The sequence below is a fragment of the Neomonachus schauinslandi genome, chromosome 13, assembly GCF_002201575.2.
Source record: "Neomonachus schauinslandi chromosome 13, ASM220157v2, whole genome shotgun sequence".
In the NCBI taxonomy this organism is placed as follows: Eukaryota; Metazoa; Chordata; class Mammalia; order Carnivora; family Phocidae; genus Neomonachus; species Neomonachus schauinslandi.
The window spans coordinates 90,830,355-90,854,202 of record NC_058415.1 but is presented as its reverse complement, the minus strand read 5'-3'; the positions used below and the strand labels follow the sequence as shown (position 1 = coordinate 90,854,202).

Genomic DNA, 23,848 nt, shown 5'->3' with positions numbered 1-23,848 from the left:
GCCGGATGGCCTCTTGCTCGTGGGAGTTGGAGGGCACTTGTGCCCAGGTCACACAGCTCACCCGGACTTGTTGCTCTGACTGCAGCCCCTCTCCACTGAGTGCCCTGGTCACCCCCGCTCTTCTCCCCTCAGGTGCTCGGCTAAAGTGGGCGGAGCCCCTCGTCCCACCCTAGGCTGGCTCTGCATCTGTAACTAAGGGGGCTCACCCCAACTTCTCATCGGTGGGCAGGTGCGGGGAAGCTGGCCTCCCACAGGCAGGGTCCACCCCGCAGCCCCCGCCTCACCAGGGGGGACCCACCACCACCCCTTCTCGGCGCCGCCCCGGGCCCCTGGGCTCCTGACCGAGGGCGTAGGAGAAACTTAAGAACTGCCTCGACCAACACACTAAGTCTTGTCTTTTCTAATTAACAATGAGACCTCTTAGTTTTCTAATGCAGTTTGGGAAGCAGGCAATGGGACAAGCACAGAGAAATGCCCCCCGGGCTCAGAGCCCACAGCCACCCAGCGTCTGCCCCTGCAGGTCGGCGTTCCCCCTGGCAGTGACCCATCCACGCGCATGGACACACGCGTGCGGCCGCACAGGAGCACACGCATGCTCACCGCACACGCGTGTTCGGCCCCCGGACGTACCCGTGCTCACCGCACGCACGCACACACGCGTGCGCTCACCGTACACGCACGCACACGCGTTCGCTCACCGCACACACGTGCACACGCACCCGGCACCCGTACGCACACACGCTCTCCCGCGGCACGCGCGCCGGAGCCGCGGAAGGCGCCGCGTCACGGCCGCGGGCTACGGCCCTGGGGGACAGGGAGGCAGGAAGCATCGGGCTGAAACCTTCAAGCCCCGAGGAAAGGGCAGACAGGAGGCATGGAGGCGCGCCGTGCGCACACCAGCCCGCTCCGGAGCTCGAACCCGCGGCCCGCGGAGTGTGCGCACCGGTCATGGAGCAGGCGCTAAGCCGTGCAAAAAAGGGCTCGGAGCATGCGCAGGCCGCGCCCCTGCACGCCCTCGCCTCCAGCACCCACAGTTCCAAGCGCAGGGCCGCGTCCGGAAGTCCGTGGAGCGGATCTCCATTCCTCGTCCTCTGATTCGCTCCAAACCACCTCCATTTCCGCAGGAAGTTTCGAGTCTCTGCCCGACCGTCCGCGAGGCGTGTCGGTGTAGGAAGTGCGTGCGGGCCCTGTTTTGTTTCCGGGGGAATCTCGTTTTCTGAGGGACGCTCAGGACTTCCGCATGTCCCTCCCAGCTCCTGATTGGCTGGTTTTATGAATACATTAGGGCAGGGAATGGCTAGTTTTTCCACACGCGGCAGCGACTGTGGGGATTTGGGCGATAGTATGCGAACAGTGGCGGCTCCGCGCTGTGGGAAGGCGCCCCACCGGCGTACCATTTCGGTACGAGCCCCTCCTTCGCCCCCCCTCCCCGGCCTCAGTCGCCGTAAGCGAAAAGTGGCGCGCTTTCGGAGCCATAAATAGCGGGCGGCCGGCAGCAGAAGTGTGTTGTATGAAAGGAGAGAAGGTTAGCACTCCCCTTGACAAGGATGGAAGAGGCCCTCGGGCCTGACAACACGCATACGGTTAAGGCATTGCCACCTACTTCGTGGCATCTAACCAACGTTTTTTTTTTTTTCGGTTCCCGTGTGCTGGGGGGCGGGTCGGCGGGGCCGGAGCCGGGGTCAGGGCGGGAGAGCCGCCCAGGACTGGGAGACGCCGGGGACGGGAATCGGCGGGGTTGTCCCGCGGGCATGGCCGCAGCACCCGGACTTGCTGCCCGGCCGCGGTGCGCTGAGGACCCTCCGTGGCCCCCTGCGTCCCCCGCGCCCCTGCCGCCGTCCGCTGGCCGGTGCTTCCCCCACAAAGGCCTTATGAGAGCCGGCCCGCCTCCCGGCTGGCAGAGCCATCAGCTGTGAGGATGAGGGCACGACGACCCTGAGCTAGGCGCCTCGCAGGCCCAGCGCAGGGAGCGGACCGCACAGAGGTGCGCACCTGCCCAGCGGCCCGGGGGACTGTCCCCGGGCTTGCCGGCCGTTTCCTGGGCAAGTGTGGTCAGCTCTCCTGTGGACTGCTTGTACCGTCTTACAGGTTTCCTCGCCGAGCGAAGTAAAACCTTTGGCAAGCATGCATTTGGGAGAGTCATGCTGTTTCTGCCCCCACCCAAGTCTCCTCTGGGGCCCAGGCAGCCCCTGGCTGCACCCTCTCCCCTGCCTGGGCCGAGGTGCAGGAGTGGACAGCAGGCGCTCTGTCGGGCCTCCGGCACCAGCGGCCCTTGCTGAAGGAACACAGCCTGCCTTCCTTCAGCAGAGTCCCAGAGTCCTTGGCGGCTCAGCGCCGGGCCCTCCTTGAGCCCCTGATGGGCCATCATGCAGGTGCCAGGCGAGGGCATCACGGCCACGTGGCCGACGCCGCGTGCTCAGAGCAGGACCTGCTGGGTCGCAGTGCACACGCTCACTGTGCAAGTGACATCCTGACGCTCCCAGGGATGGAGCCCCGCACAGGGCCACTGCAAGCTCCACGTGTAGGGCTCACTTAAGGACCCAGGAAGCTGTTTGTCAAGTTAAATAAAAACCTGATCCACAGTCCCACTGTTAAAAGTGCACGCAGCACCGTCCACCCCATGTTCACTATGAAAAGCAAGTTCCCCAGCTTACCGGGAACCGGGGTCACAGGCTGGTCCACAGCCCCTCAGACAACCTGCAAACCCAGACCTGGGAGCCAACGGGACACATGCGTGTTCCGAGTCGTGGTGAGGGACAAATGAGGACACCCGGAGATTCTAGAGCTCAACCAACCAATGTGGGTGGGGGCCTTGCTGGGGTCCTGGTTCACCCCGACCCGCTGTGGAGCATGTGTGAACACGCACACGTGTGCGTGTGATGGCAGATGCCATGTGGGGGTGTGCACGTAGGAACATGTACGTACACACAGGTACACATACACGAAGATATTAAGACAACTGGGGAAAGCTGGGCATCAGGTATTTGACTGAAGAACTTGAGGTGTGAAAATGGTTCAGTGCCGAAGCTTTTGGAAAATTCTCTTGTAGGGCCCATGTGTATTCACTGCTTCGATCATGAAGCGTCTGGGATTTCTACTAAACAAACCGGGACGGACGCAGGAAACAAGATGTGTTAACAGGTGAAGCTGAGGGGCACCTGGCGGGCTCAGTCTGCACGAGGGTGTGACTCTTGATCTCAGGGTTGGGAGTCTGAGCCCCAGGTTGGATGTAGAGTTTATTTAAAAGTCTTTAAGGGGTGCCTCAGTGGCTCCGTTGGTTGAGCGACCAGCTCTTAGTTTCGGCTCAGGTCATGATCTCGGGGTCGTGGGATTGAGCCCTGCATCGGGCTCTGCGCTCAGTGGGGCATCTGCTTGCGATTCTCTCTCTCCCCCTGAATGTGTGCTCGCTCTTTCTCTAAATAAATCTTTAAAAAAAAATTATTTTGGGAGGCACAGGGGTGGCTCAGTCGTTAGGCGTCTGCCTTCAGCTCAGGTCATGATCCCAGGGTCCTGGGATCGAGCCCCACATCGGGCTCCCTGCTCCTCGGGAAGCCTGCTTCTCCCTCTCCCACTCCCCCTGCTTGTGTTCCCTCTCTCTCTGTCAAATAAATAAAATCTTTAAAAACAATTTTAAAAAAGGGCGCCTGGGTGGCTCAGTCGGTTAAGCGACTGCCTTCGGCTCAGGTCATGATCCTGGAGTCCCAGGATCGAGTCCCGCGTCGGGCTCCCTGCTCGGCGGGGAGCCTGCTTCTCCCTCTGACTCTCTCCTCTCTCATGCTGTTTCTCGCTCGCTCGCTCTCCAATAAATAAATAAATAAAATCCTTAAAAAAAAAAAATTTTTTTTTAATTATTTTTTTAAAGTTGACTGATAAAGCCAGCAAGATTCTATGTTCATATATGCTTGAAGTGGTCCAAAATGGAGTTTATTTTTAATGAGTATACTAGAAGATAATCCCCAAAATGTCAGTGGTAGCACGAACCCAGGTGGTTTATGATCCTTGCCTATTTGCTTTACGTTGTCAATAATTAACACAAATAGTAACTTTCATAGTAAGAAAAAGTAGTTTTTAGTAACTATGAGCTTTCTGCCAGAGTGGGCCACCCAAGCAGCAGAAGGGCCGGTGAGCTTCCAGCCCCCACCCCGAAAAGAGCTGCACATTAAGAAAAGTGAAAAAGTCTTATGGGACAAAATTACAAGACATGAAAATTTTTATTTTTAAAAGAGAGAATGTATTTTTACACAAATCTACAACAGAGAATTCAAACGTAGAAAAAATAAACTATATCCAAGGGCACAGAGCTCCGTGTCCACACCCCCCTGCTCCCAGGGGCGGGCAGCAATACCTTCACGCTTCCTACCAAAATATGTGGCAAACCAGGCCCCCCCACAGCCCCTCAAGCGCTGACCACGTCACTCCAGCGGGACAGCCCACCTGCTGTCCACCTCCCGGGTAGAGGCCGGGGAAGCAGAAGGAAGCCGGTTTCCACATGCCTTCTACCAGAATGGTCAGCGCTGTCCAAGTGACAGTGGCCACTGGAGAGGGCCCCGGAAGCCCGTCGAGGGCAGCCCCCTACTCCCCCTCCCAGGACTCAGGGCCTTAGGAAAGGCAGGGTGGGCGCGGCTCCATCCACAGACCCAGCACAGGCAGGGCCCACGCTTCAGCCACCTGCTGCTGGTGGAGGATGGGGGTGTGGACGGGGGTCCCGCGCCTGGGATGAGCACAGCACCACCCCCGCTCCCCCCCCACCGTTGGCAACCGCGCTGCTGGAGGTTCCAACCACCACCGAGAGGCCCACCGGAGCGGGCGGCTCCCAGTGCCGGCCCCAAGGCCCCCAGCAAGCCCGCGGGTTCCGAAGCCCAGCCTGAGCCCAGGCCTCGGAACCGGGGCCTCCCGCGGGCCCAGGCCGGCTCCTCTCCAGCCACACTGCCCCGGGTTGTCCCGGCCCCCGTGACGCACTCCCGACCTACAGGAGAGCCGAGTCCTTCCCGCGGCCATCCTCAACCTCCTGTCACCAAGGACTTCTCAGAAAGGGGCCGAGCGCACGCGGGCCCGGTGGGAAAAGCCCGGCGCGGCGGCGAGACTCCCACCTCGTACCACAGCTGGTGGCCGTGCGCGTCGGGGACGCGGGGGGACGCGGGGAGCTACGGCACGACACCACACGGTCAGCACAGGGACCACGAACTCCCACACAAAGGGTTTTTACACGGGATTAACCTTACAGTGTTCTGCGTTTTCCAGAAAGACTTTGAAACAACACTGGGCGCTCCAGCAGGAACCGGTGACCGCGGGCCGGGTCGCTAGAGCATCTACTGAACAGACGGGGGGCTGGCCGTGGGGGCTCACAGCGCTTGCATCGGGTGCTTACATACCGAAGAAGGGACAGAACATTTACTGGAAAAAAACACAACTCATGATAAATTGAACTTCACCCTTCTGTAATAAAAAATTAAAAATTTTTGTTGACTCTGAACACAATACAGACTACAAACTTCCCCAGACAGTGTGAGAGGGATCAGCAAGAAATGTCACCAGCAACTTCTAGAACTTTCCGGTGGTAGACACCCCCTCCACCACATCGTCCTCAGAGGCGGCTTAATCCAGGCCCGTCCCGACCCCCAGGCCCAGACCGAGGGGCGCCCTTCCAGACACCGCGCTCCCGCCGCCGGGGCACCTTCCTGACCGTCCCCCCCGCGGCGCCCACAGCGCCTAGCAGTCACTCTTCCAGAGCTTGATGGTCTTGTCGTTCTCCAGCGCGGCCGAGGCGATGATGTTCTCTGTCGGGTGGCAGGCTGTTGAGATCACAACGTCTGAAACAGAGACCGGAGCCAACGTCTGCCCCCTGGTGCAGAGACCTGCTCTGCCGCCCCAGGGTCGCGCCCCCACCGCCCCCCACCACTGGCCCCCAACACTCACAGCCCTGAGCTGTGCCACCCACCCCGGTGGGAAGGTGGCAGGCGGCATGACCCAGCGGCCTCCGAGAACACCAGTGTCGGCCCGCGGCAGCAGCGCGGGCTTGTGGAGCCTGGCCCAGCACCCAGCGCACTGGGTCCCGGTGGGTACAGACAAGCCCCGGTCTCGCCGCGTGGACAATGTGCCCGTGCTCACCAGGACCAGAGCCCACGCTCCCGCCGCCCCCCACTGCTGCTGGGCCCAGGCACACTCCGCAGGGCACGCTTCGCCTCCACCAGGAAGCTCCCCACCTCCGCCAGGGATGTGAGAGTCCATGCGCTGACACCTGGGGCTACACCCCAGAACTTTCCCACTTCCCGAGCGGCTGCATCCCGAGCGGCTGGAAAGGGGCTGAGTGTCCTGCCCACGCAGCGGTGGGTGGGCCAGAAGCAACCGAGGCACGGGGCTGCTCCCGAGGAGCTAAGCCACGTGGGCAGACCACACAAAGTGGCAGCTGACCTGCAGGTCTAGGCCGTGTCCCCAGTGGGTAGAGGTGGCTTTAAGGGATGACAGTAGAGCACTCAAAGGATCAGACACTCCCCCAAGTGCAGGCGGGGAGAGGGGCGGCCTCTGGGGGCAGAGGGCCCAGCATGGGCGGCCGCTCAGAGTGCAGAGCGCAAGGCCCCCAGGGAGAAGGTGGGTCAGAGAGCAACCAGAGCCTCTAGCCCAGAGTGGATGTCCCCTGCCCGACGCTTGTCTCGACGCAGGACACACACACACGAGCGACGTCCGCACACAGAGCCTACATGGACTGTGAGGCCAGGCAGCCAGAAAGATGGCCATGGAGAGAAGTTAAAGCCGGACCCAGCCTTGGCCAGACGGGAGCTCGGACAAAGCCACCTGCCAACTGCTCCGAAACAGGGGGCGCCCCCAGGCCACCAGAAGGCCGAGGAAGAACACAAGAAGCAGGCGGCAGGACAATGCACACGCACACACTGTCGCTGTGTAACGCGGGTGTGCGGCCAGCACAGATCCCCGCGCTCACCTGTGTGGCCCTGTAATTTCTGTACGATCTCCTTGGTCTGCAGGTTCCAGATGTACACCAGGTTGTCCTCGGAACCAGACACGATCCACTAGGAACGGGAAGACGGGCAAGAAACACCCAGGTTGGAGCTGGCTCCTGGGCGAGAGTCCCTGTCCCCACATGTCCATGCCCGCCCCAGGGCGGCTCTCTCCCTCCGAGCACCGCCCACAGAGAAACGCGAGGCCGCGCTCGGCCGTCGGGAGCCCTCTGGGACCTGCATCATTTCCTCAAATCACCACTCTCTCAGGGTCACGTCCGGGTCTGCCGAACGCCACCACCCACTCGAGTCATGTCCCGCCTGCGCGAGCACAGGAGTGGGGCCCCGCCTGGGCAGCAGAACCCTCAAAGAGACGACACTGCGCCCCACACCCCGAACCCTCTGCCTCCATGAGGGAGAAGCTGACCGTCCCAGGCACCAGTACTTCGTTCTGCGGGCACAGAGGAACGCCCAAAGGCAGACAAGCCAACCTATGAGAGGGTCACCTCTCGGGAGGGACAGCTAGGAGGCCGAGAAACTCCTGAGCTGGGAGAAAACTTACCTTCCCGCCAGTGACTGAGAAATTGGCAAAAATGCAGTATTTCTCATTCTTGTGGCCGGTGTATGTCTTCAGGCACTGCGAAGACAGGAATGTCAGTACGTCTATTGAGTCACGATCTCCCTGCACTGTGGACAATTCCCGGCGTCTGGAATGCGGGCACTTCACAGCCAACTATCCTTAGCTCTGAGAGCAATCTAAACACCTAGGCGCAAAGCCACGCGGTTGAAGCCTTCACCTGCGGCCTAGCGAGCTGCAAAATCCTGAGTCTGACAAACACGCACCACGCCAACCCAATGAAGGTGGCTTCCGTTAGCCCCTCTTGCTTCAGACCCTGGCTCAGCTCCGCCACCAGGGAAAGCCACAGCCCAGGCCCTCGGCACAACCAGTCCCAGCAAGCCTGCCCCCAGCACTCACCTTCCCTTTGCTGTAGTCCCAGAGCTTCAGCGTGCTGGAAGGCAGAGGGGGGCAGTGAGTCACCTGCATTCCCGGAGTCCCTGAGTCACTGTGTGCCCCACCCCCACCACGTGCTCACATGCGGAGCGAAGCCAGGGGCCGGGCCCCGCACCCTCTGCAAGCGCGGGCGCAGGGCCCGCCATCTGTCGGCATCCGAGAGCAGTGTGAGAACCCTGCACGTTTCTGCCACTAACCAGAGCCTACCGGGTGCCCCCGGAATCAGTCAGCGGCTCGTTCCCGCTACAGGAGGGAGGTGGGGAGGTTCCAGAAATGTCCAGAACAGATTTCAGTGCAACAAACAATCCCCCCTCTTCCCTGGGCAGGAATTCGCTCTTCCCAAGGGTGCTGAGGAGAAGCGCCAACCACAGGGCCCTCTGGCAAGCTTGGGGGCCGGGCTCGGGGCCCCAGAGAGCTGCCCAATGTGCACACACGGCAGTCAGAGGTTGAAGGCCCGCCGAGAGGGGGCAAAACCGGCCCCGAGTCTGCTGGGGTGAAACACAGGTGCTCAGAGGCTGCCCATGCCCCCACAGAAGCCGCAGAGAAACCTGGACCCCCAATCCTTCTTCAGCCCGGAGACCCGGCCCCCAGCACAGCATATGCATTCCGGAAGCCTACACCTTCCAGAAGCGTGGACCACGTACCGGGCTTAGACATCTCGTCTCTACAAGTGCAACACTGCTAGGAGACAGGTATCCCTGGCCCGCCCTGCGGGAAGCGGTGACACTTACTTGTCCAAGGTCGCAGCCAGGATGTACTTGCCATTTGGAGAGAACTTCACAAACGACACAGGAGGATTGTCGTCATCTGCATGGGAAACGCAGAGACAGGCTGATGGAAGGAGCGCGAGGCCCAGGCCCGGGACGAAAGGAGGACAGCCCCCCATCACCACACGGGGCCATCCGAGCGGGGACGCTGCCACAGGTGCCCACACCACCACCTAGGATGGGTCCCCGAGGAGCCCAGCACACCCCCCTTCGCCCGTGCGTGGCGCCGGTCACAACGGCCGGTTCTCCTCGATGTTTCTCGGGTCCCTGGTGGGGGCCTGACCACCCCCTCTGCCACGACGGCTTTAGAACAAGGGGCCTATGGCCAATCAAACTCAGGGTGCCTGGCCTTCTGCCAACATGGGGTTTGTAGGAGGACCCAGGGTCAACTTCTTCACGTGCAACAGTTTGCCAACGCCCCGCTGGACTGAAGAAGTCTTGCCATTGAGGGAAAAAGGACCCGGGTGAATCATCTCAGATGTTTTCTGCCGCCTAATTAGAGCAAAAGGTCTGTAAACCCCCTCTAAAAACAACCCTGCTGGCATAATACCTGCATCCTTGCTTCTATACTCGGGTGTGAAAGCTCACCCCGGGCGGCCCGGGAATGCTGGTAAGAGCCACCGTCCGGGCCGCCCAGGCCAAGGCCGGCATTTGCTGCTGCATGACAGCCTGTGACCCTCACATCGGGAGGAGCGCGCTTCCCCCCAGGTGAGAAGGACAGAACCGGGGCCGTGCACCCTGGTGCCGAGCAGGGGAGAGCGGCGGGCCGCATTACCACCTCGAGGGCCCTGGCCACCGCACGCCGGGGGCCGCTGCTCCCTCCGACACGTCCCAGACGCTGCAAAGGCACATGAAAAGGCGTGAGGCCAGACGGCCCTCCTCAGGGCACAGGGGCCACACCAGGAAGGCAGGCCCCCAACTCAGACAAGGCGAAGTAGTGCCGGTGTTTCTGACCCAAGCTCCAGGACCAAAGCGTCGCTGGGTCTGAAAAGTTCTAATCCTGTGGACCTGCCTTTAGAGACGGGCTGGGGACAGGGTTACGCACCGCCCCTTCCTCCCGCAGACGCCGTGGGGCTCAAGGCCTGGCGCTGGTACCTGCCTGCTCCCAGCCTTGGGTTAGTCAACGAGCCTCTCCGAGCCTCCGCTTCCCGCCCTGCTGTGGGGCGGGCTGGCCGTGAGGATTACGTGTGTTAACGTCGACGCTTAACACACAGCAAGCGCCAGACAGCTCCCGCGCGCGAACGATGGCACTTTGCACCCGGTGGAGGGGGCTGTGCCAGGCCTCTGGGGACGGAGGCTGGGGACACGGCGTGAGGTCACGTCATCAGAAGGGTAAACTCAAAAAGCAAAAACCGTACAAAGGCCACCGTCATACGCTGAACCGCATCCCTCTCAAACCTCCACATCGAAACCCTCACCCCGGTATCTCAGCTCTATGTGGGGATGCGGCCTTGCAAGGGGTGCCTCGGTTAAGATGCGGCTAGTACAGAGGACCTTACTCCAATCTGACCAGCGTCTGTACAAGAGAAGAACTGGATGCCAGGGGTGCACACACATGGGACAACCATGGGAAGACACAGCAGGAAGGCCGACGAGAGACTGCAGGAGAAACCAGGCCCGCCCACGCCTGCATCTCGGATCGCAGTGCCGAGGATGCAGGGATAAATCTCTGGTAAGTCGCCTGAGCTGGGGTGCTTTGCTATGGCAGCCCCCGGTGACCCCAGCTGATGCATAAAGCCACATGCGTTCCCGATTGCCCGGGGAAGGGTGCGGAGCTTCAGAGGCAGCACCTCCCGGCAGGTCGTAGGCCTCTCCCCCCGCCCACAACCCAGTTCTCGCTGGCCCGCAACGTAGAACTCCACCACTGCCCTATTTCACACTTAAACCTGAAACTGCAGGGACCTTCCAGGCTGACCCAAGGTGACCCACCTTCTCAAAATCCTCCCAGGGCTGCCTCCCCATCGCCTTCAGGGGCTCAGGCCCTACAGAGGCCCAGCACCCACCCTCTGGCCACATATACACCTGCCTCTCTTTGCACAACTGACGCCTACCCGTCTGCAGAGACCCCAGTGCCTGTCCCCCGGGCTCGCCCGTGACACCCCGGCAGATGGGGTGCATTTCAGGGCTGGGGCTCAATCATATCTGCTCAAGGAATGATCCAAGGAGAGTCCCCACCAAAGGTCTGAGGAGCTCACGGGGCTTTCTCGGAGGACACGGCCAGGCAGTCCCAAGCAAGGGCTGATGGAAGACAGCACAGGGCCCCGCCTGGAGAAGGGACATCACGGTGCTGGAGGTCAGCAGGAAGGAGCTGCCAGGAGCTGGACCTGGTCCGTGAGGGAGGAGCCCTCCCCCAGGAAGCAGATCCAGGATGGAGGACAGGGGACCTTCCCAGAAAGCACACATAACGGAAGGCAGGGAACAGCGACCGCCGCTGGGAGGGACAGCCCGCCGGAAAGCCCGCGCCGGCGGCACTCACCGATCAGCGTCTTCAAGCACTGGCCAGAGGCGGTGTCCCAGATCCGACTGCAACGCAAAAATAGCAAGTTTTTACAAAGCAAGTCAGGACGAACAGCTCGAGGCGTTCCGGCTCCTAAGCAAATCCTGATTTTGAAACTAACACACAGTGGGCCATATTTCAGTTTTCTTTACTGTTCCGCTCCATCATTCCTGCGGCAACGAGGTCCCCCCGCCCTCCGGGGCCAGAACAGGTGCCGCGCGCACCACGCTCCCGCCGCACTCACCGCGCACGCCGCGCTCAGAGGGCCCTGAGCACACAGGGCCCCGCGCACACCGCACTCCCGCCGCGCTCACAGGGCCCCGCGCATGCCGCGCTCACAGAGCCCCGCGTGTTCTCATGCGCTCAGCCACAGGAGGCATGGTCACCGCGACGGGGACAACAGAGGCCACGGCCAAGGGCGCCAGGAGACCAGCCTGCTCTCCGGCACGAGCAATCCAAGCATGCGGTTGCTCGGGAGTTTCCGCAAAACTAGAGCATCGTATGGCATCTTCTGGATGTTCCTCCAGTTCAGGAGCAAGAGAACGTACTCGAGGAGCTGCTGCCCCAGAACGGATGTGCCAGTTCAAGCGTGTCTGTGACTTCCGTCCACACAAACGTCTTCAGCAGCAGACGCGCGTCGCCTGCCCCTCCACGGCACAGACACCCAGCAGCGAGGACACTGGCTCACAGGGTGCCACTTGACCTTCCTAACGTCCTCTCCCAGCTTCCCACCCCCACCGGGGGACGCCCTGGCCCGGGACGGTATCCCGTATCACTGGCCGCAGGGCACACTTTCGAGCTGCTCTCTAACTCCCTGACTGCTGGGAGTGGGCGCGGGGTGGCGACCTGCTTCTAAGACCGGCTCCGCTCTACCTGCCCCACCAGGCCCTTCTTCTGGGAGGGGACCCCCCCACCCCGGCACCAGGCACTGTGTCGCATCCCGCAGCAGGCACCTGTCGGGGCTAGGTGCTACAGTGACCGGGCCTCAGGTTTGCTGTCCAGGCAACAACAGGCCCACGGCCGCGGGTTCTCCTTGCCCTCCCAGCAGCAGCTCGACTACATTCCCTCCAGGTCCTAAGTCCGCTTCCTCTCACTGCAGAAAGGCCGAGGGGGGGCCCTCCGTGGAACTGCCCAGTCTGCCAGGCCAGGGTCCCCACTAGGGGACGTGCACACACCCCGTCCTCATCCCCCAGCTCCCTGCTTCCTGACCCTTTAGTTGCACTTTGTCATTTTCCCCACGTGGTCCTCCTCTTCCGTTAGACGTATCCTAGGTTCCCTCATATCTCTGCCCCTGTTCCTGCGCGTCTGCTCACCGCAGACGTCCAGTACCGGGGAAGGCTGTCCGTTTCCAAACCTTCACCTCCCCAAACACTCAGTCATGGTTTGTAACCAGCAGGGCCTGGCGGTTCAGAGCCGGGGCGCCGGAGCCCGCCCTGTGGCACAGATTCTGGCTGCCACCCACCCACGCTGCTGGGGACAACCAGCGAGACTTCACCCTGCCTCAGCTCCCCTCCTGCTGAGTGGGGATGGCGAGGCTGGGGTCGGTGCTGATCAAGTGCCGTGTCCGTGACTCCTAACTCTTGAAAAACAGACCCTCTACAAAGAGAGAAAGCTCTATCCCGTTAACCAGGAGCTCCAAACACCCTGAATAAGGGGCAGATGGGCCTGGTTTGCTCCTGATTTAACTAGAAACGTTTTTACCACATTACTGCATGTTGTAAACGTTACAAAGCTTCTGGTGAACGGTTAGCGACACCGTTAGTCTCCACTGGGGGTGCCTGCCCGGCCTCTGCTGGTGACACATCATGGAGGTTTGCCTTTGTTGACACAATTCATCAGATTACAGACTTCCTGATGTCAATCACGCTATCACAGCCCTCTCACAGTTCAAGAAACCCACGTGGTCATGGACTACTGTTTTCTGAGGCACTGCTGGAATCAGCTTGCAAACGGTTCCTTTGGAATTCTGACATCGACATTCCTGAGCGAAGCGTCCTCCGTGGATTTCTTTACAGACTCACTGCGGAGCTTGGGGAGGAGGGTCACACTAGCTCCATCAGGGGCATCAGATCAGGGGCCCCCACCTTGTTCTGTGGTCGGATCAGCTTCCCAGCCTTGGAAGCCCAGGATCCAGCTCAGCTCCACTGACCGTGAGCAGACCTTCCTCAGCCAACGCAGCAAACAGGAGCTCCCCGAACGTGCCCTTGTCCCATTCCCTCCCCAGAGCCTGCTACGTCTGCACCCGCTGCCTCCATCCTGCTCATCTTCCGTTTCCTTACTGGAGCTTCGAAGGGTTAACTACTGGGCGGGCCTCAGTAAGTACACGGCTTTTTAAATTTTCTCTTCCTTCTCCCTCTTCTGTAGAAAGCTTTCAGAGCCTGTCCATGGACAACCCTGAGATCGTTCCAGGCTCGCGGGACACAACGTATGCTGTGCCGCATGCGCAGCAAATACACAGCCACAGCGTCGCTCGGGTCCGGACGCTCTCCTGTCGACGTCTAGACGCGACGCGTCCTGCCTCACCGTCCTCGCGGCCCCAGGCCCCGCGTGCGCTCGGGGCGGCTGTCTGCGTCTCCTCGGGGGCGGGGGGTGGTGACGACACACGCTCCGTCTGTAAGTCCCGCGGACTCGGACGCTGCTCTGTGCTCTGCGCCCGCCGCCGCCGTTCGCCAACCCTTTGGTTTCCCACGCAACCTGACAGCCTGCAGCGAGGGGTCCAGCTGCTGTGATGCCCGGCGCAACGCGTTTCCCTCCTTCCGTGGCGTTTTCATTAGATGATTTATGTTACCCCCCTTCCTCTTGTTTCCTTTTTGCTAAATATAGACTGATTCCCAGCCTTGCTTTCGTTCTCCCTCGTAATTGGGAAGCTCCTCTCGGGTCATCACGCAGCTGGGGGCCGCTGCCCACCGGCCTCCCACCAGCCTCCCACCGGCCTCCCCGCAGTGAGCAGCGAGCACGCTGGACGGGCGGGAGGCTGTCCCTGCCCGCGTGCCCCCGTCACGGCGTCTGCCGACTTAAACGGACATTTCCTTCTACACCCTCTCTCATGCCTCCGACAGAGTCCTCAACACTTAGGTTACAAACTCCGAGCTGTCCGAGCATTACTCAGTCCAGGCTACACTGCACATTCCACATGAAACCACGTCCCCCCTTCCTCCTCACCTCCTCTGTGGCGGGATTTCCACACCGCATCCTCTACGGGACGTGAGGCTGGTCCTGGGCCCGCATGCCCCCCGTGCCCACAAGGAGCAGAGTCTGGAGCAGGAACGCCTCCCCAGCCTCCCTGCACCAGCAGCACCCCCTCCAGCTGTGCGTCTGTCCGTCTGCCGCAGCCCACGACAGCAGAAGCCACTCGCGGGGACAGGCTTCCTCCTGCCCCGTTTTCACTGCTGTCCCCCGGAGGCCAGAACACGGCCTTTGCACAAACGGGCGCTGAGGAAATGAAGTAAATGTCTTCACTTACCAGAGACCATCGTAGCTACTTGACACTATCAAGGATCCATCCCGATTAAAATGAACCTGAGAACAGAGTGGAGGAAAAAAGACACTTACTTCCAAGTGGTCCACACAGACTACGTGGCCCTGCCCACCTGAGCGGCCCCCTACTCACAAGTGCCCTTGACAAACACATGCCGTCTTGCTAACACTGACGAAGCAACGGAGCCGCCACGCACTTCGAGCTCTACGGATTTCCTGCCGACGCTGACAGATACTCGAGTGACACGGATAAAGTGATTTTTGCCAGGTGTCTCAAGCAACAGGCCCTTTGTTTCACGACGGATAACTAAACTTAGAAGGAAAACCAACCCCGAACACATCTTCAGCAGCTAAATCGCTTACTACAAAATGTATCCTTGAAAAGAAACAAAGGGGACCAAGTGACCAAGCCCAAGGGAGAAGAGGCCTGGCCTGCGTGCATCTGCTGCTGCCATGGAGGCGGCCTGACCGGGGCAACCTGGCCGAAACCCACCTCCCCTGACCTCACATTAAACCAAGAAAAACCCACCTGTTGGGTAACCACCGGAAGAACGCACGCAGGCACGTCCCCCTGCCTGCCACGAGGACCAGGAACCTCAGGCACCCGGGCGCCCGACATCCAGGCCGCTCTGAGCCCCACACCTCGGAGCGGGGGTGACTCCCCCATGGGCTGGTCCCCCTGGCACGACCGGCCTCCCCTCCCCAAACCTCTGTCACCCAGGGGCCCAGCGCCCTCCACCCCCGTGGCCACACACACCTCCGGCAGCCAACAAGCCCCAGTCTCACAACTAAACCATCTTTGAGTTTCTTTCCTGCTTTCCTGGTGGAATCCCAGCGGAAGTAAAGGAACCACAATGTCAGATGAGACTATCGCCAACTTCTACCTTTTTTATTTGAGTCCTGGGCAGAGTTTACCCAGGATAAGCCTTTTCATAACAACTAGCACCTTGCTGAAACCGGCTCGCTCCCTGCTATCCGTGCTACGTTTTCCACGTTAGACTGCGCAGCACAGGGGCTGGGGGAGGGTGGCCAGCTGCTGGGTCAATTGGCCTCCACCCTGGCGCCACCACCCCACCAGCCCAGTCTCTCCGGCAGCGGGGCTGCCCATGTGGCTGCATCTGCCCGACTCACAAGGGCCAAGCTGCCTCCAGACACTGCTGGACGTCCCCAGGGGCCAAGCCATGCGCCCAGGAGCACCTGAGAGCTCGTTCCACCGAGCAGCAGACCCCAGAGCACGCCGCTGACACACCCTCGGTGGACGCGGGTGACGCAGGGCCAGGAGACCCGGAGAAGCTGGGGTCTAGACTCTCGGGCCCCGCCCGCCACGAGGACAATGCTCTAGTAGCTGCAGCAGGAAGGTTAACAGGTGGGATGAACTTGGCTTTATTTAACCCAAAGTCTCTACGGTCCCACCCCAACACGTGACCGGTGTCGAAGTCACCCACGAGACACTTCTGGCTCCCTTTGGTCCCACGGAACCGTCGAAGGCTGAGCACGCACAGCACACCTGACGCTCACGGCGGGTCTCGATCGGGGCTCCCAGCACTTCACGGGCTGCACCACGGCGCGCGGCTGGCGGCCTCCATGCCGGACCGCTGGGCCCCGCATGCTCTCCAGGAGACACTCGAGAGGCTTTTCTGTTGTCCTTCCATCCCTACAGGCTCGCAGGCCAGCTAATATTTAACCACGACCACCCGCTTGTCAGCCCCTCAAGGTAACGGTCTTTCTAACTCGCTGCCACCTGTCCAACCACGTTCTCCCTTTCTCTGGGTTTGCAAAATACTCTGTCACGGTCCCTTGTACCAGACACTAAAGAGTTGGCATGGGTCCCCGGAAGCTGCCATGCCAACCTCATACTTTGCCTTGTTCCCAACCACATCGGGACCTCCCCACTGGCAAACGCAGCTTGGCTTTTCCATCCCACCAACGGTGCGAAAGGCAACAAGGCCGCCCTACACGTCCCCACCGTCTAAACGTAAGCACTACGGAGACACGAAAAAGGCAACAAGTCAGACCCTAAGGGGAATGCCAAGTCCGCACTCAGATGACAGTCACTCAGAGACCTCCCTCCGGCGGGGGGGAGGGGCACACCTGGCAGACAGGTGAGCTCACGTAAAAGCAGCGAAGCAGGAAACAGGGTGAGTACAAGGAAAATCCACAGGCCGAGCGGCTGCAGCGAGGGCCGCGGGATGAGACGGACAGGAGGGCCCTTCCGGTGAGGAAGCTAATGCAGGAGGAGTCCGGGCGAGAGAGGACGGGGGCCAGCGGAGTACCCGCCGGGAGGCTTCCAGCTCCCAGCCGCATCTGCTGGAAAGCTCAGTGTGCCTCCTTCACACGACCGTGACCGCCAAAAGTCCACCCGCAGGAACGGCACGCCGCGGGGTAAGTTGTCCAACGAAGATGCCCACTGCACTCCTGGCCGTGCGGTGCGACTTACAAGCAAACACCCGCCGGGGTGCCTGGCGCAGGGTGCCCACTACCCCCCGGGGTCTGGGCACAGACACCACAGATGCCCGAGAACCCCTCCCAGGGGGCCGCATGGCAGCTGTGCTCCACCCCCACCACTTAGAGAACATCCGGTGAAAGACACGGATTTTTAAAAAACCGGACGGCCTCAGGAGGAGGCAGGGACTAGCAGTGGGCCTGGAGGGTGGGGACTCAGGAGAGTGTGACTCTCTCCTCGCTCCCTCTGTTTGCCTTTTCTTAAAGGAGTACATTTCACTTCAGTGGGAAATGCAAACTTTACAAACCCTACGGCTGCTCAGGCTAAGTCCCCCCGCCCCCCAACTCGCACTCCTGCGACTCCCCACCTTCCTTCAGCTCGCTTCCCGGGTCCTTCGCACATTCGCTGCCGTGCTCTCCTCGGACTGGGAGTCCACAGCGGAGGAGAGAGCGCGGCCGGGCCCCATGTCCATAGCGCACCGCCTTCCTCAGAGCCCCAGGCGCTGGCCAGGACTGTGGGCGGCAAGGGCCCCTGGGGGCCACTGCAACCAGCGTGCGATACGTGTCCTCTACGTATCCAGGCTCTGCAAGTGGTCTCGGCTGGGCAAAAAAGCCCTTCCAAGGCTGAAAATGTTTTAAATCACTCACCTACACGATTTCAGAAAATGAAAAGGACCATCTGCTCAGTAAGAATAAGCACACTGTTTACACGATCCCTTCCCCTTTCCAAAAAAAGGCAAACTTGGCTAAGAAACAAGCCCAGGCTCTCTGCTGACAAAGAAAGGAATCTCCTGGCCACTTTCAAGTGGAGAGGTTTGTGATACAATGGATACTTCAAGCACCCACACTCGTCTTGCACACTGCTGGCGTGCACACAGGCAAGACGCGGAGCACACACAGGACACTCGTGGGGCTCCGCCCTCCACTGGCTCTCGCCCTCGGCCAGGTCATCTCGACCTCCTCCACCACCACCCCAAGATCAAAGCCAGCTCCACTCCAAACTCACTTCCCAATGCATGGCCCTCTTCTAGGCCTGGCCGCCCTACCTGTCCCACAGGATTCAGTTTCGGGACACCACACCCGGACCCTCGCCTGCCTGTCCTTTCATGGGCCCAGGACAGGGAGACCGTTCTCAGGGTCCCCAGTGTCCCCTCCCTGGCCATCACCCTGTCCTGCTGCGCGGTGTCCAGGGTTCGGTGGGACTTACAGCTGAAACCGGGTCCGAGTGTGCAGGCAGAGTCTTGAGACACTTCCCTGTTTTCACGTCCCATATCCTCACGCTTTCATCAAACTGAAACAAAAGAAGAGGTTAAGGCCATTCCATACAGAGGGGGAGATGACCAGTCCGCTGGAACCCAAGACGTGCCACCATCAGCCCCTCGTCCCCCAGCACGACAGAGAAGACTCAAGGCTCAACTCCCAAGCCCCTGGCTACAAAGTACCGCCCCCCACGCCCAGGGGCATCGCACTTACAGAGCCCGAGACGATGAGGTTGGACTGGGGGTTGAAGTTACAGCAAAAGACGTAGTTACTGTGCCCCTTCAGGGTTTTCAGACACTTTCCCTAAAACCAAGTATTGTCAGACTAAGTTACTCCCAGTGGTTATTTCTTTTTGTTTGTTTTAAAGATTTTATTTATTTATTTGAGAGAGAGAATGAGATAGAGAGAGCATGAGAGGGGGGAGGGTCAGAGGGAGAAGCAGGCTCCCCGCCGAGCAGGGAGCCCGATGCGGGACTCGATCCCGGGACTCCAGGATCATGACCTGAGCCGAAGGCAGTCGCTTAACCAACTGAGCCACCCAGGCGCCCCCCCAGTGGTTATTTCAACACCGAGCCCACAGCGGCCCGATGGCACATCTCCCACCAAGCGGGGCCGCCCATGACCAGCTGGTCCCCGGACCGCCCTCGGACTCCCACACCGTGCCCCCTGTCCACGAACAGGGGCTCTGCCGGGAGGGGAGCAGCTTACCGAGCTCACGTCCCAGATCTTTAGGGTTTTATCATCTGAGGCGGAAACAAGGAGGTTGGAATCTGACGACCAGGCCACATCTGATATCCCCTGGGGAGCAAAAACACAGGGTCACCACCTTGATGGGACAAAATGCAGTGAACCAGCAAAGGTCAGAACATCCGTCTAAAGATAAATAAGCACTATCCAAACCCTCTAGCTATTCCCGACCACACAGACGGAACACTACACGGTCCCCAAAGGAGAAGGGTGTTTTCTTGCAAACACAATGAAACTTTTCTGGGAAGGCCAAAAGTATTTGCTTAAAAAACAAGAGGCAAACAACTCAAAAAACTCAGGTTGGGGGGAAGCTTAGCTCTTACCCTGATGAGCCCTGGGGATGGGCCCCACCCCCTGGACCAGTGGGGCTACAGCGGCCCACCAACTTCAGCATGCAGGGCTCACACCTACCAGCTTGTGACCAGATATGGTTTTCTCGAATTTTCCGTCATACGCTCCCCAAATTTTAATGAGTTTATCAGCAGCTGAAAGAAAGGAAGACAAAGGAAATGGGGTGCTTCCGTCATCCTGAGTACAAAATCTGGGCTTCCCACAACAAGTGCCCTGGGAACAGTGTGAATCCCTCTGGAACCCACGTGAACAGGCTCCATGCAGAGGGAACAGCCGGTGCTCGGACACCTGCTGCCCACGCCCTTCCCCTCTCCCCCAGGCCCATCACTTCAGAGCAGCCAAGCACCCCAGTTAGGGCGAGGGGCAAACGACTTGCTGCAATGCCCCAGCGGCAGCATTAGGAAGCAAGCCCTCCCGCTGTCCCGGGCTTCTGGTTGCAGCTCCAACAGCCCCTGGCAAGAGCTGAGGCCCTGGTGATACGTACATGAACTTGCCAGCCACTCCCCGTTCGGGCTGAATTTCACAGAGGACACGGCTTTCGTGTGGCCAGCCAGGGTGAATTTTAGAGCATAGTTTGGTTTAACGGGGGTAGGCTGTTGAAGAGACAGTACCAGTCATCAAACAGTAGCCACTGTGCTGGTTTCAAGCTCAGACTCACCTCCTGAGCTCCAAATCCATATTCCAAGGGCCTACTAGACTCTCTGGAAGTCACCTTCCAACCTGGACAGGTTTAAATCTGGGCTATTTCCCCTCCACAGCTCTGCTTCTCCTGTAGCCCCCTCTTCAGTGCCCCCACTCCACCAGGCCAGCTCAACACGGGACGCCCCTCAAGGCCTCACCCCACCCTCAACAAGACTGGAGTCACCATCTGACAGGGCCGCAGCCTTGCTCAAAGGCCCACGTGTGCTGCCTGGTGTCCACCAAAGGGGTTGGCAAACCTGCCTGGGAACCAGAATTGTGGAACCAGGGAGGGGGCTTCATGAGAGGCATCTGGGTCCTGCAGAGAATCTTACAATCGGGACCAAGGATCTATGTTTTTTATAAAGCCCCTTCCCCAGGGAACAGGTCTGGGCATCCCCAGCACGGTAAACAAGCACCGAGTAGGTATGTGCTCGATGAATAAAAATGCAGTGTCTGAGGGAGAAGCATCTCCAAGGAGTGTTTGGCCTAGGCGCCCCCTGACAGTTCCCCCAGAGCCCTCAGGGACATGCCTTGCTCTGCGCGGCCGAGGAGGAAGGGGTGGGCTGTGCTCTGGCGGCCTCTGTCTCTGGCTTCTTCTCCTCCGTTGCCATGGCTCTAAAGCCCACCAGGTAGGGGGACGCGGGCAGAGGAGTTCACAGCTCCAGTCGAAGACTCCCAGTGCAAAGAACTGTCTGCTAATCAAAACCTACAGGGGGAACTGAGGCCAATAAACAAACCATATTTTACAAGTTAATTCCCAGAAAAAAGGATGAAAAACCTTTGCCCACCTCGCTTGGCCCTGCAGCAGACACACTGTTCCAGATGAACCTATCCTATCTGTGAGCATAACTCAGCACTAACACTCTTTAGATGCTAAGACAGCCTGCCCAGGCCCCTTTTGTCAACGAAATCCAAGGCCCCACCTTCAGGGGTGCTCCCTACTGTTATCCTTGTCAGTAGGAATGCAGCCGGTCTAGGCAAACAAAACACAATTTTCTTCAAAGAGCCCTTGAAACATAAAAAAAAAAAAAAAAAACAAACCAACCAACCAACCAAACCAACCAAAAGTGCAGGAAGACTGAGCTTCAGGGTGTAGAAATTTGGGAACTCATCCAAATCCTCACAAGTGATGCAACAGGGCTTAACTGCCATGTTTGAAAATAGACAAGAGGAGACCCCCAGTGCTCTGCGCCTCCCGGGGACTTCCCTGTCGCCGGGTGCAGACACAAGGCTGCCTCCCGAACCCTAGCAGCTCAAAAGGTGCCCTGTCCCTGGTGAGGCGACTACAAGACGCAGCCGGGAAGCGCGACCCGGGGCTGGCCGTGCCTGCTTGCTGAAGCCTGAAGTGTACACAGATCGGCTGCAAGCAAGCCGGCGCGCTGCAGGAGGGGAAAGACTGCAGCTCAGTTAGGTTTCAGCGTGACAACGGGCGCTTCCCGAGCCGTACAGCGAGCGACTCAGTTTGCTGTAGCACAGGATTCCAGAACCTGGATGTGTCTCCTAGAAGCACACCTGGTGACTCTGAAACAGGTTGGGGGTGGGGGGAGCCACCACGGACAGCATCCTCGCAGGCATCGCTGGCCATCCAACCCAGAAGTGTGCACCACCGTTAATCTAACGAGTTTACAGTGTAAATTCTAGCTTGGTGCTTAAAACTGAAAGCCTGCACGACTCCTTGTCACACCAAGGGAAAATGGAAGCCATCAAAAAAGACCGTGTCTCAAAGCCTTCATCCAAGAGGAGGGAAGAGAAATTACAGTGCAACACAGCCGTGCAGAGCACAGATGTGGCCCCTGCTGGCTACCTGTAGCGAGGACTCCTACCCAAGGATGGACTGAGCTGCACCCAAAGCCCAAGTACTAGAGCGGGGGAGGGGCAGGTCACATAATCGCACCCAGGGACAAAAGTGCTGGCACAAAACTGGTGCTCAGTACATGGTAGCTGCTTGGTGATTTAGTGCAACCTGGCAGTGCCAATTAACCCAAGTGCTGCCCTCCCCTAGGTGGGATGGACAAGTGGGCTGGGGGAGCTAAGGAAGACAGCTGGAAAGGCTTTCACAAAACCTAACATCTGAAGAAGGTATCAGCAGGAGCTAAGTGAGGTGTGGGGGAGAAACAGCAATGGGAACAGAAGAGGCTTCCTCTGGGGTAAACAGGGCAGCTCAGGGAGCCCAGAGCTGCTCCTTTTAACATAAAAATTGAGACCCACCAGGAGGTGGGGTGTGACTCCCAGCAAACTACCTGCCCTCAGGTGAGGACCAGGGAATATATCAGACCATCTCACAGAAAAGGTGTTGAACCCCTCCCAGCTCAAACCCAATCCGCCAGTCCCTTGGGCTAGCAAAATATTAACATGCAAAAAATCAGGGGGACCATAAAGAAGACAATTTCTTGACTCAAGGCCCCTGGTTTCCACTTGAGAGGGAGAAAAGCCGTGCATTTTCCATTAACACTCAGGTGATTCTGGGGAAGCAACTGGACGGCAGGGTAGGGTCTAGCTCCTCAAGGAGTCCAAGAAGGTAAAGGCAACTGTGCCGTGGGGAAGGCCTCCAGAGCACATGCTACCTGCCCCCTCTGGACACTCACAGGTCTCTCACCCAGGTGCGCCTGACCACCCAAGGCTGAGCCTCCCAAACCTGAGCGCTCGCCTGCACTGCTTGTAAAATGCAGCTTCCCGGACTCCACCCCAGAGACTGGGCCCACAGGTGAGGTAACCTGATGACTTGCAGGTGGTCAGACCAAAAGAGTGGGGGGGATGCCTCTCTCCCCACCTGTTCTGCAGCCGGCTTCCATCCTAGCTTACCTATCTGCCTTCTAGGGGACCGGGCCAACCTCAGAGGCAGCGTCTGGCACAGCACCTGCCAGTGTGTCTGAAGGGCTTGATAAACGGACCTGGGTGGGTAGAAACCGATATGAGAAGGCTAGTAGGGAGCGTCTTGCCATCAGCCAAAATGGCTCTGGCACACCAGACTGGAGGTGGTGCGAGGCGCTCTGGAAGGAGCCGGGGTCTCTCGCGGCGGGAGGGCGAACCGCACCTGGGGAGCCCGGCTTCTCAGGGGAGAGACAGGGCCTCGTTGCCTGGGCTGAGGGCGAGCAGCAGGTCGGGGTAGGGGGCGTTTCTGCAGAAGAGGAGAGCAGGCTGGTCTGCGCGCCACGGCCAGGCACCAGTCGGTGGGTCTGGGGTCTTTCTTTGGACGAGCAGCGGAGAGCAAGGGGAGACGTGCGCTGGCTGCTGGAATAAGTCACAGTCCCCGGGCTGAAGGCTTGTCACCCGGCCGCAGGGGGAGCGGAAGCTGGGGAGTGGCCGCACGGGTGGGCGCTGGGGGGGGTCGCCGGGGGGTACGTTTGGGGAGGGGCGCCGGAACCCGAGTACGGGGAGGGGGCCGCCGCCGCCGCCGGGGGCCGGGCGCGAACGAGGGGCGGAGAGCGGGCACCCGGAAGGGAGGCGGTGGGGGCGCGGGGCGCCTGCACGGGAGGCCCCGGCGGCGCTGGGCCGGGACCTGGGCCTGGCCCGCCAGAACACGTGCGGCGGCGGGGCGGCCCGGAGGGGCAGCCGGCGTCGCCCCCGCCCGCACCCCGGGTGCGGTCCCCGGGCTGGCGTCCTCGCTTACCTGCCGGCCGCGGCGGCGGGGCGGGCACTCGGGGCGTCGCGTCGCCGCCGC

At 60.0% G+C, this 23,848-nt stretch overlaps 1 protein-coding gene and 1 non-coding gene across 3 annotated transcripts; one reads left to right on the top strand and one right to left on the bottom strand.

Annotated features, from left to right (window-relative positions):
• The first annotated feature begins 1,503 nt into the window (after positions 1-1,503).
• On the top strand, positions 1,504-1,629 carry LOC123326577. The gene has a single exon (XR_006541193.1). It is a non-coding gene; the product is annotated as a U6atac minor spliceosomal RNA (small nuclear RNA).
• Positions 1,630-4,208: 2,579 nt separating this feature from the next.
• On the bottom strand, positions 4,209-23,848 carry WDR5 (WD repeat domain 5). 2 transcript variants are annotated; one of them, XM_021691443.2, is made up of 16 exons: positions 23,798-23,848; positions 23,222-23,418; positions 22,990-23,078; positions 20,718-20,905; positions 19,991-20,099; positions 19,567-19,640; positions 19,117-19,206; positions 18,622-18,711; positions 18,356-18,439; positions 14,693-14,748; positions 11,209-11,255; positions 8,697-8,772; positions 7,930-7,963; positions 7,516-7,590; positions 6,938-7,025; positions 4,209-5,810 (listed from the first exon to the last, which is right to left on the bottom strand). In XM_021691443.2, exons 4-16 carry the CDS (start codon positions 20,796-20,798, stop codon positions 5,710-5,712), a joined length of 1,005 nt encoding a protein of 334 aa, XP_021547118.1. In that variant the 5' UTR covers positions 20,799-20,905; positions 22,990-23,078; positions 23,222-23,418; positions 23,798-23,848; the 3' UTR covers positions 4,209-5,709. The 2 variants fall into 2 exon arrangements, with proteins under 2 accessions (XP_021547118.1, XP_021547119.1); XM_021691444.2 differs by having other exon boundaries at positions 23,222-23,415.